The following is a 14956-nucleotide window of genomic DNA, read 5'->3' as shown; positions in this document are numbered from 1 at the left end:
AAATATCAGTATGTCTAAATAGAGAAATACATATTCCCTTCCCCAATCCATTTTTTCCCCCATGAGTTATACTCAGGTTAACTCTCTGGCTGACCCTGGCTACTGTCCACGATAAAACTGTGCTAGCTATATGCGAAGTGGGATATCTAAAACTGCATTTGGAATTCCAATAAAATACTCACACACAACTTTTACATCCAACACTGACACAAAAGCAGAAAAATGCAAACTAAGTGTGTTTAAAGTACAAAAAATCACCCTACCTTCACTATGTATTCCATTACTATTACAATATGTGTTTTAATTATGCAACCTATTTATCCACAGAGTGAAAGAAACACTTGAAGACATTATTCTATTAACTGCAGCAACACAGCTTGTATTTTTCCATCATCTGCCAGCAGCAGTGAGATTGCATTACCTTTTTTCTATGTTTTCCACTGGAACCTGGTTTACGTATTAAAAAACACAGATCTTTCCCATGTATTGCTTATCCAGAGCCTCTACTGATGGAGAGTTTTAGGTACTACCAGCAAAATGCCCAAGAAGCAACTGAAAATGGACAGTGCCAACCCATTTCAATACCCCCTTCCCCACAGTTACATTACTAGGCAAACTCTGAGGAATGATGGGATCTCTTGTACCTAGAGGTAGGCTTGAATTCTAAAGATTTACTGAGTCTCCCCACATTTTATTTTCCTTATGGGTACTTGAATATTTCTAATATCCATCTAGATGTCTGACTTTTTTTTCCCAATGACCTTTCCAGGTAATAACAGTCTAAATACATGTGGTATGAAAGTATGTTTGAGGCACAGACAGGCTTGGCCTTCAGAAAGAAACAGTGCTGCTGGAAAAATATGCATTTTTTTAGTGGGGGAGTATAATTTATATTTCTTTCTGGACATTTCCAAGGCAACAGCTGCTCATTCTGAGATATTTCTAGTCTGGGAGAGCAGGCTTCAGTAGTTCTGAAGAAGTATGAGCTACCTGTGCTCTTGGTAAAGATTATCAGCCTAAAGGTCAACCCTCAAAAGTACAGCTAAAGAGAAATTTTCCATCAGCATTACAGTCTCCACTTTTTCGCTAAAAGAATCACTTTGCCACGTGACCATAGCTGTTTCAAAGCTTTTAGTGGAAAAATGGTTCTTTCCTCCATGAGAAAAGAGGAAACATGAGCAACTTGTCTAGTTTGCTAATAGGGAGTTGTGTCCTCTAGGATCCTCTTTGTTAAAAAAAAAAAAATATAAGCATGAAAAGCTCTGGCTTTCAAGCCCCCAGAAGCATTGAAATGGCAGGGGATTTCAGAAATAATTTCAAATCTTTCAAAATGAAATGTCACTCAGACTTCTTCAGACCAAAGTTAAAGTAATAACAACAGTAATAATAATAATAATATAGCTAAACTTCTTTTCTCTCATTTTGAAACAGCACATTATAGAACTGTAACTTAGATTGATATTAATTCATAAAAGGTGCTGTGCAGCATCCTGATTTCAAGAAAAGAAACTGAATTGAGGGACTATTCAAAGAAGCAAGTATTTGTCAGCAGAAGCAGATGTTACACCCTCAGTATCCCATGAAATTGGTTGCACATTATAAGATGCAGATGAATATATGAATTTTTACTACAGATGAGGTGTGCTATGTGTTCAAGTGACTTCAGGCAAGTTTTTTAACTGATGAAAAAAGATCAGACACTGGAAGATATTTAGGCAGCAAATGCTGCAGATAAATTTGTCACAAGGCTTTCAAAAGGTATCTGGCATTAAATTAATTTCTTTAAATTTCATTACATTAATTTCCTGCATCTTTAGAGGCTAAAATTTCATTTGAAATCTGTCTTTTTAACATCAATCCACTGTGTGCAATCAGAGTTCTGAAACAGATGTAAAAGACTTTCTCCATAGAACAGTTATAAGAAACTGTGACTATAATTAGGAATATTTATCAGAAAGGAATTTAATTCACACCTTACCTCCAGTTCTTTTTATATAACAGATTACATAGCAGTCACTCTTTAAAGTGCTACAGGGAATTTAATGTAAATGTATATTTTTCTATCAAATCTGTATTTTATGTGGAAAACATAGCAGCTACAGGTGAATATAATGCAACTATATGATGTGGTAGAGGACATTCCTTGCTTGAAGCCTAATTGCTGCAATTCTCAGGCAGAACATCCTACCCCAAAGCTTTTCTATCAGCACATCTTAGCAGCTAATTCCCACAAATGTTCAGGTAGTGAAATTGCCTTCAGTCAGCCCTCTTTTACAAAGAAAATACGGACTATTAATGTATTTAGAAGTTGAATGACTACTTAGACTGAATCTTTGAACACTGGACATTCTAACAGTAGATCCCTTTGGCTGCTACTCATTGTCTGTAGAAAATAAAAATTATTTTATTTCTGCTGATCTAAATTATAATACTGGATGGGTGCAAGGCCAGAGGATGCATCCCTGGTAACAGTATTTCAAAATTTTTGTGGCTTTGACAGTTTAAACTAAAACTTTATCTGACAGCTTGTTGATAAGCAATTGAGCTCCAGAAGCATTGTTTTGGGATGTTACAGAATCATACAATGGGCTGGGTTGCAAGGGACCTTAAAGATCATCTAGTTCAAACTCATTTGCCATGGGCATGGACATTGATCACTAGACCAGGTGTCACAGAGGCCCATCCAATCTGGCCCTGAACATTTCCAGGGATGTGGCATCCACAGCTTCTCTGGGCAAACTGCTCTAGTGCCTCAACACCCTCACTGCAAAGAATTTTTTTTTTTTTGGCTAATATCTAATCTAAACTTATTCTTTTTCAGTTTGAAGCCATACCCCCCTGTCCTGTCCCTACATGCTCTTGTAAATAGTTTCTCTTCAACTTTCTACTAGGCTTCCTTTAGGTATTTGACTTGATTTAATCATAAATCTATATTGGGATTGGGTGTTTCTTAGACATGAGAATATTACTGGGATGATTAAGCGATATTCCAGCAGAATTTTAAGGGAAAGTAAAAATTTCACTCTTCAAAGCAATCTGACTGAGGCATGGCTGTGGGACTGTGGTATTCTCTCAGTGGTATTCTACCTCTTTAACTGTCAGTACCTCTAAAAAGGCAAACAGTCCAGAGAGTTAACCTGGATTTTGGAAGAGCTTTTCCCTACCTTTTCTGTGTCACCTCAAGCAACTCAGTCTCTCAAAGTTTCAGATACCCAGCTGTTAACTGGGAATTAAAGTAATTTACTTCTCCATCAGGGCATTGTGAAGACTGTGCAGTGTTCATAAACTGTGGACCCAACATACATAAATACCTATGATACAATGACCACAAAGCAACGTGTATAAATTGTGTCACAAAATGAAGCTCCTGAAATGTTTGTACCACTGTGCAAGGAAGGACTCACCATGGCAGAACAGAACACTATACACCAAGTTCAAAGAGTAAAAATGCAATGAAGGGAAAAAAAAGCCATTTTCAAACGTGATTTAATTCACTAGAAGTAACTGTTTTTTCACTTATGACTCTTAAAATGTTCCTAAATGTACTTTAAAAAAAGGACAAAAAAGCACAAGATAAATGATTGCACAATACATGCAGACTGAGAAGAGGTCTTTTTCTAGTTTTGTGTTCCATAAGGCACTTCACAAACCCATTTTTTAGACACAGGGTTTATGTTTTGAAGAAAACCACCACAAACAGCACTGGGGGAGGACAGCAAAGGCTTCCTCAGGAACATCTCATCAGCATCCAGCATGCAGGAGGATGGTGAAGATAAAGTTATCTTGGGAAGGGCTCACTTCCTTAGTTATGTATGTTCAGTGGTTGAAGGAGTCCTTGGTTCCCTGCCTCTGTTCCCCTCTCCACACAGAAAAGTTGTGTGCATGCTAGAAAGGGTGATGTGATTATTTGGGTTGGGATTTTCTGTGTTTGTTTGGCCCCATGTAACAATTGATTCAGCCTAAACCAAAATTTTTGCTTCCCCTGAGTATTTACTGGGTGAAAAGGACACTGTACCTCCATGTCTATCTTACTCTGTAGCCTGTCAGTTTTAGAGGCTTGTATAATAAAAGATAGCTGAGTTTAAGTCCCTGATCCAATAAATGTTTATGTACAACAGTCTGTATCAATGCCAACATGAGAGATTTTCATCAACTCACATTCCTGGCTAAAAAAATGATCTTGGAATCTGATTAATGTGGGATTAAATCCCCTTAAGTAGAAGACACAAATCCCACAAATCTCAGCTGAATACCTTAAGCAGCAGCCTGAATGGTGAATGGTACATCTTCCATGATGATTTTACAAAGACTATTAATTTATTTCATCTGAAACTATTCTTAATTGGCTTCACATAGTTTTTCTTCCTGGGGAGGTGGGGGGAACCCAGGGAAAATATCAATCTATACCTAAGTTAAAGTGTCATTTGTATATTCCATTGAGGGGACAGACTGCAGCTATTACAGGGCCCTTTTGAGCCCACAAAAATGTGTGTGTATATTTGTTTCTTGCACATGTACTAACCTGTATTTTGGCATCACAATTTTCCCCCAAGAATTTAAGATTATTTTTCAATTACAGTCTTATCAGTATATTGCAGTAGCTGGGGAATAAAGAATTCAGGTCTTCATCCCTACAGCTTGCAAGTTTTGATATCTGCATAAGTGATTTAATTTTCAGAAGCATTGATCCTCTAATTGCCTTCAGCACCTTAAATTTTTTTCCACAAAAAAAATAAAAACCTGTGGGCAAAAATACTGGGTTTTGCCTCTCAATAAACTTCCAGACTATCAGAAAATACTAATAAGTATATTGCAAATGATTTAGAAAATATGAAGATTTTTCAATGGAAGATTTTATCTGAGGAATATGAAAGAAATACATGACATTTCAGAAGAATTACTAACCCTAACAACTGGGGGGAATTTGTGTGTCAAGTCATGAGAGTTCCATAAACACAATCTACTGGCTGGAAGATACTATACTAAAGAGAGTTAAAATCCCATTATTAGTTTAAAGCATTGTTATGTGTCAATTGAATCAGTATCATTAACAAAATAGGAGGGCAAAGGAAAAACAGAGATTTTCCATCTGCTGAATTAAATATACTTACAGTTGTCTGCTGTGCTGTGAAATAGTGACCAATAAATTTACTTTTAACATAAGAAGGCAGTGTCCTACCTGAAGATAATAGTTTAAAACAACAAGCACTGCAAGTTTTTATACCCCTCATATGAAACAAGAGTCAATAACCTTTTAGGCAAATGACTGTGGTATGGCTGATAAATAACAGGTTGCATCCACTTACCCATGGCTCACCTCTTCCCTTTCGGTGGTGACACCAAAGATGGGAGCATTCAGAATCCTTTTAGGCCTAACAGGCTTCAACTGATCCTTTTAATGCCAATTCTTAGATTTAGATTTGCCAAAATCTGTCCTCCCAGACTTTAGAAAGTGGGGAATACCTACATAATATTTCCCCCACTACTGCCTTCAAGTATCTCTTGTTTTGTTTTAAATTAAATGAAGGAAGTATATGCATCTGAGGTGGAGCTCTCCCATTCTTCACAATATCTAATAAGTTTTAAATGCTCTCTTATAAAACATTAAGCTTTTTCCTATCAGCTCCAAATTTCACTGAACCAGTGTATGGTTCTTGGAGGGACTAAACTCCAAACTTATTTTGAATCCTATTTACTTACTTTGCCATTTCACTTACTCTGTGCCTCAAAGTATTTGGCACTTACTACCACCATATCATAATTTCTGGTTTTTAGCCATGCTATTGAAACAGCATTACCAAAATCACTAAAATTTCTATCAAGGTAAAAAAAGTAACTTTGGTTATCCAAGTGATTTTTAATGAAGAACCTAAAAGCTTAAAAGAAAAATTGACATAATATTTTCTGGTTTATTTATTCTATTTTCCATACTTCAGGTGTAAAACATTGTATATATAAGTAAACATAGCATACCAAAATCCACAAGCTTGACTCCTCCTTCAGTGGTCAAAAGGATATTATTTCCCTTAATATCACGGTGGATAGTTTTATTTTCATGTAAGTGCTGAAGTCCCTAGAAGGTGAGACGTGAACATGAACTTTAATAACAGCTCTGTCATCTGTATCACATTTGCAGAAACAACAAAGTAGTGGAAAAGTATGAAAAATAGTTGAAGCTTTTTTTTAATCCAAAACCACAGGGATGTCCTTCTTACTGCAAAACCACTTGCCTCCTAACAAGGAAAAATATTCTTTAATTGCCCCACTTTATGACAAATAGAAATTTTAAGATGAAAGCAGAAAAATATCACTATAAACCTACATATAATACCTTTAGAGCATAAACTCAAAGGAAACTACTAAGACCTAAACTCCACCAGAGAATGTAAAATTTCAGTTATAAGAGAATGAAAATAAAGACACTTGATCCTAATGAGCAAAACCAAATTCTTGTAGCAGGGTTTGAATTTGCCAGATATGTGGATTATTTTACCATAAAAATAATTTGGATCCAGACATAGGAAGCTGAACAGTATTTTGATATTTCTGCTAAAAGAAAAGGGTGAATTGTAGTTAAGAAAACTGATCAACGGTCAGAAATCAATTTTCATTCTCTTAATAGTGAAATGAACAGATTAACTGCTATTTATCTTGCTTGCTTAAAAGAAACCATCCTAATTACACATTGCCTTGATTTCATTAAACACTGCTATAATACAAGATAGTGAGCTGTATTAGTGGGGACATGGTATTCATTCATTTAAAGAAAAAAGTATGAGCAGAATATTGACTGTCCTTTCATTGAAAGCTTATCTTACCATCAGAGCTTCACGTAAAATGTAAGCAATTATAAGTTCATTCATCCTTTCGCCTCTCTTCAGAAATCCTTTCACAAGATCAGTCACAGATCCACCATTACACAGCTACAAAACATAAGGGGAATACAAAAAGGAATTAAGGAGTGTTGGAGTAGCCACCTGGTTTTCATTTTCAGTATTTTTTTTATATCTGTAGCCAAAGGAGATTCTACTAAGCTGACAAACCACAAATTTGTCCTTAAGTCTACCATGTATACAAACAACAAACTCAGCAATTTCTGCCAATTATTTTCCACTACTTTCTGCATTTAATTCTTCTTGTCCAACCACAAGTATAGTTGTGTATCTCTTTGTTTTCCTATATACATGACTGCTTTTCACCTTAACAGAAGTAGTTTACAGTGCAATAAATTAGCTGTGAAGGCATGTTTTGTGGGGCATACTAATTGCTTCCTATATTCATCATGTGGAACTCACCACCAATGCGGATTATTACAGCATCAATTCTCAGGTATGAAAGCTATGTACAGTAAAAATGGATTTAAAGACAGAAATGGATCAGAAGACAGGCAGCAGAGAAATTTCCCCAAATTGAAGCCTACTAAGGGTAAAGCTGCCCTTTTTGCTGAGCAGTACCTAATTCCTAGCATAGGGAGACACAAGGCATTGTGGAATGTGACGAAAGTACTGTGGAAAGAATGGTCTCCCATTGAAACAAGGTGTGCTGTGGGTGTAAGACTAATTATAGCCCTTGTTGCATCAACCATCAGCTCCTTGTTCCAGATGCAGAGCTACAATTTTTCTGCTGTAAGAAGCAACAATGTAACTTTAGTGAGTACTGAGTACCTACTACTGTAGGAGTTACATGTCTGCAAAGATGAAATTGGCACTGAAGCCCTGAAACTATCCATAATGCACCTGACAATACTCATTGATTGAAGAGCCATTTGCCCCTGTAAAGGAGTAGCTGCTCCCAACAAAACAGTAAAATATACTTTAATTCTTATGCAGTATCATCATCCAGTAGCTCTTCACATGAAACTAAATATCCATATAAGGTATTTTAACAATGCAGCACAAGGCAGTAATTCCTTTGCACTACATTTGAAGTATATTCAAATCAAGGGCATAATTTACCAGTAAAACCTTTCAACTGCAGAATTCTAGACATCAGATTCTTTTGTATACGTATATTTTTCATCTGTTCTTCTATACCCTTACTTTTTTTCTGTGCTACAATTAAAAAAAAAAAAAAAAAAAAAAAAAAAAAGACTTGCACTTTACAGTAAAAAGCATTTTCTATCCCTTTGTACCCAAACATAACAATAATTCTCTGACTACCTTTGAAACCCCTAGGCTGCACTGAACTTGCACCAGATGAATGCCTACAGGAATGCCATCCAATATGTAACTCTTGTTGCAAGATGTGACCCCCATCAGGTCAGCAAGGGCTCTGGTCTGACAGGGCTGAGCTCTGTGACAACAGTCTTGGAACTCACTTAACCTCACCCTTACCTAAGTGGGACGATATGGATGCTTAGAGAGGGAAGAACTCATATGCTTAAATGATGGGATTAAATGCTTTGCTGGATAAGGATCAGATTCCCAAGCAGGATTTCATTTACAGTCATTAGCCATGCTGGTCTGCCTTCTACACTGACTTTTTCTAATTAGTTTTTTTACAATGACATTTTCATTTCAGGGTTTCTATCATTTTAACTTTGGCACATCACTGACATATTTAATCGAATCAAATGGATTATTACAATTCTGTTTTTAATGCTCTTGAATTCAGGGCACTGAAACTGTCTGACAAGCTGCAAACCAATTGTGAAATACATTACACATATGACATTCTTATATTCTTCAAACAATTTTTCTTCATTATCTCATGTTACATTTTGCTTCTTATAGACGGATCTTATTTCTTTACAGACCTGTAAACTCGTTCAATGTAAAGAAAACCAATGCAGAAAGGAATATGTTCTTTTTGTAGGCAGAAGAAGGGAGGAACTGCACCTCAGAAATCACCCTCTTTATTGGCAGGAAAGCCAATACTGGATTTATTTGCCTGGGTCATTAATGTTAATTTTCGCTTTCTTTAACATGTTGCTCTAACTAATTTTTCTACTACTCTCATAAGAAATAAATCCTTATTATGAGATAAATATCTGCATTGTAAGATAAAACTTACTTAAAATATCAGGCAATGTAAGATACTAAAACTGTAGTTATTTTTGACCAAACAAAAACTGAACCTGGGTATGTAAAAGGTCAGCTAAAGAGGTCTTGAAATAAAGAATCCAGAAATCAGCCCTACCACCATGGAAACCCTCCACCAACTTCCAAGGTGGGGTGGCTGTGTAGACAGAGTTCAGGTGAGGATGTTACAAACACAGGTTCTTGCACACACACAGGACAACTATTTTTCGCTACTTCTGCGTGAAAGAGCTGTACTTTTACTTACATCGGACAATAAATATTTTTCTGAGACCTCCAGCATAGGAGGAAGAGGGGGAAAAAAGGCTGGGTATTAGAATGCAAGCAGCTGTAAGGAGGAAAAGGGATTATTGGAATACAACCACAATTAGAAAAGGAGATTATGGCAGACACTGCATGTGTGTGCTCTACGCTGTGTGGGTGAGAGGGGGAGTGATGACGACAACGATGACACAGGTTAGTATTAACCTTGTTCTATTTTTACTATCATAGGTAAAATGTTGTATCTGCTCTAATTTCCTGTCTCTACTGAGCATTTTTTGGAGGTGAAGCTGCCACATGTCCCTAAAATCTGCACAAGACTAAAGTTGAAATGGTGATTCTTTCTCCTGACTCAGGTTATGAGCTGCACGTGTACTCAATCCAGAGTGCTCAATACACACCTCAAAAACACTCTCCCCTAACGAGTCAGGCTCTTCTCTTCCATCTCAAAACAAGAGGCTAGAGAGAGCTACAATACTCCTGCCCAATACAGTGCTGACCATGCTTGCTTGAGAATTTGAGTAGAAAGGAAATAAACTATCCTTGGGGATGTTAGTCTATAGAAACTTACAGGAGTTAGAAACCCTAAATAATTTTAAAAAAAATCTCATAACCTTGATTTATACAATCCTTTAATGAGAGATTATGGGATAAATGTTATTTAGCAGTACTGCTAGACAGAAAGTTTCCTGGGCTGTTGTTAAATATTGCAGCTTATAATTATGATATCTGCTGCTTCTTAGTAGCATGCTGTCCACAGTAAAAACCTGTGTAGCCTCTTAGCAAAGATGCTCAGTTCAGGTTAAGCCAACTGAAACGCTTGGATGACAAGAAATCATGAAGGCAACAGAGAAAATTTTTTTAAAATATCTTCCGAATTTCCAGTGAAGCATCTAGAGAAGGGAGGTGCTGGTAGCTCTTACTTTATTGCAAACATTATGAACTCACACGACAAAATAGCTGATCAGTCTGTGTCATTTGCTCAACAGCATTTGGTAAAATCTCCTCAGAAACCTTGATGAGGGCCACTATAAGCACAAAACAACAAGCGCACAGAGAACTTGGGACAGCTGTACAGCAGGAGATGTGTGTCCGAGCTCTGCCCCAGGGCTGCTCCCGACCCTGAAGGTCAAAGCAACTCAAATGACCTTACACTGTCATGAGACATGACCTCTTTTGGGAGGAGAGGATCATAACTATTTTTTCTCTATTTTTTCTCCACATATTCACACACATTCTCTTGCATACATGGAAGCATTTTTTCTGGTTTGTATCAGATGGAAGCCACCATTTAGCTTTGAGTATAGTCAACCTAAAGGGACAGACTTTTGGAATGTTCAGACTGTGAGACACAAGAAAGGAAGATATTAGTGATCGTCCCACAGGGGAATAATTTAGAAATGTCAGAACGTTGCACATGGGCAATTTTCATCAAATTAATATTAGTCACTTCTTCTATTGTCCCCTTGTGACTTAAAGGTATTTTCCTTACTGGCAGTTTTTCCAGTGTCTGCATTGACAGAATGCAAATATTATCTACAAAAACAAGCAACTAAAAGGAGGGTAAACTGAAGCCTTAAGGGTACCTAAAATGGGGTGGAGAAGACAGAGACAGAATCTTCCTGGTGTCACATAGCAAAGGATGAAAGGCAAAAAACCCCCACTGCAAGACAGGAGATTCCTACTGGACATAAATGAAAAATTTTTCCACTCAGTTAAGCACTGGGAGAGATTACACAGGGAGTCTGTTACATCCATTCTTGGAGATATTCAAACTTCAATTGAAAGGACAAACCTGTAACATTTCAGTTAATACTCTTTGAGCAAGGGGCTGGACCAAATAACTTCCAAAGGTCCCCTCCATGCTGTACTTTCATATGATTCAGAATATATGAATTTTAACATATTCAGTTCTTAGTCTGGATTTTCAGACAGCAGAAAGAGTGGCAAAGAATGAAGGAAATCTTGCATACCTAAACCAAGGGAAAGAAAAATTTAATAGAAAGCTTTATTCACATAAAAATCTGCCTTAAAGAGCTGTAGCTGTGATAGCCATGCATAGCTCTATCAAAAGAGGTGCTTAGGAATCTTTTACAGTGCTAGAAAAGGGCTCCTCCCTTATGATTTTCTGGCACTCCAAAAGGCAAAGACTCATACTGGGATGACATGCAGTTCTCCACCCACCCATCTGCCACAAACATGTGCTACTGTAATTGAGCTATTAGCATGCTAAGCTATCTTCAGAAAAAAAAAATATAATAGAAAAGCATGATCCTAACACAAGAAATTTCACTTAAAATTGCCATCACATCACAGTCATGCAGATGTTCTTTTTAGGTCTTAGTCACTCTTCACCTGACCCAGTTAGACATTTTTTCCTCTTCAGCTCCTCTCGATTCTGATGCCCATTGAAGATTCAGTATCAGCTCCCCTTTTAAGAAAACTATCAGGTTTACCTTTGCTAGGGCCATTAGAGCCTTTAATCATCCAACTGCTCCTGGCTTATGCATCTAAGCTGTCAGGTACTGTTTGCTTCCATTCTGCAGTTGTCAAGGTGCTTTCATCTTACTTCAGTAGCTTGGATGCAAACAATGGGACAACTAAAATTGCTTCTTTCCCTATCTTTACAGGCTGCTCAGACATAAATGACTGGGCAGTACATCACATATGCACAGTTTATGCCATGCATGAATTATAGTTATGTTAAAGTCCAAGCTTGCTTTAATGTTATCACACATAGGAATGCTAAAAGCATCACAGGCACTAATCTCTGGGTTTTTTTCCCTGTTCTTAGAATAGATCAATAATCTGACCTGCTCTCCTAAGCAGCACTGCCAGTCTCTGAGCTAACTGCACCTTCCTTTGAAGACTGACTGCTGTAAGACAGAAGATTCCTAGTGTTGCTGGTTTGTAATCATAAAATTACAGAAGTGGAGGAGTAAAAGGGATCTCAGGGAATCACTCAGTCCACCACATATGCACTGTGTAAAGCCCTGGTACTTTCAGATATGACAGATACATTTCTAACTTGCTCCTAAAAATTTCCCATTGAGGAAGATTTCAGTCTTTCTCTGTAGTCCGTTTCTGTGTTTCTCTAGCCTCATAGGGCACTTTCCCTGCTATCCAACCTGAATCCTTTTTGCTTCCAACAAAACTGCATTACTTTTGCCCTTCCTTTCAGCAGTATCTGATAATAAATTATCATTATTTTCTATTTCCATCTCTGTCAGACTACTGTCATGATACACCATTTTTTCCTTTTTTTAGCTGTACAACATTAATTGTTGTAACCTTTTGAAATTCTCCACATTTTCTCAACCTGGACTGCCTTCAATTTGCCACTGATATTTGTCTCACATTTTACCCCAAACTGCATACAGAACTCCCTTGGAAGTCTTGTCTTAGCTGAGAAAAGCTGAACAGAACATAACCATTTCCAGAGAATGGCTTTCTGCAGAACCACAGCCTGGTCAGATACATCCAATATTTTCTTCTTATGGATAGCAGTACTTTGCATGAATCTCTCTTCTGTGATTGAAAAAAATTTCTCTGCTATTCACAACCGCGAATCTGATGTTATTCCCCAGTCTGTCTGTAATTCAACTAGGTATCTACTTCAACATTTTATGTGGACTTTTTTTTCATCACTCAGGTTATTACTGAACAGAAACAGACCAAAAGCAGATGCCCACTTGAGATTCTCCCAACCTGAAAGTGAACTAAGTCCAGTCTTTTGAAAAAGAGATAATTTGTTTTATTGTTTTTGTGAAGTTTCTGTATTTCCATATTCTCCTCACAAGTATGTCACATGGGACCAAATAAAATCCTTACAAAAGACACATTATCCTGTTAAAAGATGATGTTGCATTAATATAACTTGTTCTGGTCCAGTCCAAGTTGACCACTTATAAAGTTACTGGATTCTGCATGTTCTACAGTGGTTTCTATTAATTTGTTCTGCAACCTTTGTGGGAATTAAAGTAGATTGCTCTGTGTATCCCTAGGACAGTATTTTTCCTCACTTTGTAAAGTCATGTATTAAGTATTCCTGTATCTCATTTCTCTAGCAACCTTGTCTTTACTACTCACCACGTTAGACCCTCTGAACTTTAACTTTAGCTGAGCATTTTTGTTTCTTCTATTTGAAGGCATTCTGAAATTTTATTCTTACTAGCCTTTTACTGTGCTTCTATTTTTCTCTGCACCAGTGAATTTGTTATTGTGTTTTTAATGTGTTTGAAGAACTGCTAGCTACGCTGGTACTTTCCTGTATTTTTACATTATTTTTCCTAAGTACAGGTACCCACCAGTTCCTGAAGCCAGCCAAAGCATACTCTCCCTAAGCCCATTACCTTTACCCTGCTGCCATCTTTACCATCCCTTCTTTTCTTAGGTGAGTGAAAGCAACTATTTTGGGGCCTTTTTCACTCAAATTTCTTTCCATGTCTTTTCAAAAGAGATTTTCTCTATTAGAACAGAACAGAACCTACCGAACAGAACAGAAACTACCCAATACAGCCATTTCTAGAGTCACTTTCTTTGCCTTCTGTCTCCAAACAAGAACTCCATGGCCTGTCCATCTTATAGTTCAGCTGGGACCAGGTAACTCTTATTCTCTGCCTACAGCATGACACGTCTTCATAATTATTACTGCCAAAGAGCACATTCCACTAACAGTACTTAACACCTACCACCCGTACTTGAAAGTTCTTGTGAAAACTTACAGGGTGCTAAATCAGTTTCTCCAATGGGCCAAGTGGTTCAGTACACAGCTTCTGTCTGTGCAGCACAGTTTTATTTTCATCTCAAATGAAATGTGAAGATGTACACTGTAGCTCCTGTTTTTCCTCACAACTGGACAAGACAACCCATATCCAAAAGAAACCACAGCAATGGTTTCTCTATGCTTTTAGATAAAGTTGATTGCTTTCAATTTAGTGAGAACAAAATGTATCACTGAAACAGGCATCTTTCCTGAATTATTTTGCTTCAGTAATCAAAAACTATGGGGTATTTATGATTTTTCTATCTTATATCATCTAGCACCTCTAGGGCTGTGTTAGTCACAGCCTCACGGGTGTTCGTTTCTTCTGATTTCTTTCCTTTCAGTCTGGTTTTTCACTTCTCATTTTCTTTGCCATGCACATGCACTGACAAGACAGCCAGCCAGAGGAAAAGCTGTTTTTTGCCTGTTTCATCTTATGCAATTCTGGCCTTCACAAACCCTTATGTTTCTGTCAGACAGTAGATATCCTCATATCATGGCCAAAATGGAAAAGCCGCAACCATGCAATTATTGCCTGAATTTCTCCTTTCAAACTCACCATAATTGAATGAAGCCAAGTAGACTTCACATAAACAAACAAACAAACCCTAATCCCCAAAAGAAGGAATTTTCTGTTCTAAAGCATTTGTAATATTGTGGAAAAAAAAGCAGGAAGGTGACAGTGCTGTTACAAAGGTTTAATGGACAGAGCCCAGCTCAATTACTCTTCTAGTTCACCCCAACGCAAACTTTACATTGCATCATCCCATATTTCACAATCTTTATGTTATAAAACATTTACATCCCCATCAGGTTGCTAATGAAGAGATTAATGTATCACCTGTCCACTTCTTCTCAAAAGATAATACAGCTGAAATGGTACCAAGTTATT

General features: G+C 37.2%; 1 protein-coding gene across 1 annotated transcript in view; it reads right to left on the bottom strand.

Annotated features, from left to right (window-relative positions):
• Nucleotides 1-14956, bottom strand: part of MYO3A (myosin IIIA) — a 114144-nt gene that overhangs the window by 76323 nt on the left and 22865 nt on the right. Inside the window, exons 4-5 of the mRNA XM_066199217.1 lie at nt 6819-6923; nt 5974-6073 (exon numbers count right to left, since the gene is read on the bottom strand). Of these exons, the coding sequence (XP_066055314.1) occupies nt 5974-6073; nt 6819-6923 (205 nt within the window). The remainder of the gene's footprint in view (nt 1-5973; nt 6074-6818; nt 6924-14956) is intronic.

The sequence above is a fragment of the Chamaea fasciata genome, unplaced genomic scaffold (assembly GCF_029207755.1).
Source record: "Chamaea fasciata isolate MVZ Bird 193981 ecotype frontalis unplaced genomic scaffold, bChaFas1.0.hap1 SCAF_1, whole genome shotgun sequence".
In the NCBI taxonomy this organism is placed as follows: domain Eukaryota; kingdom Metazoa; phylum Chordata; class Aves; order Passeriformes; family Sylviidae; genus Chamaea; species Chamaea fasciata.
This window is presented reverse-complemented; position numbering and strand designations above follow the sequence as displayed.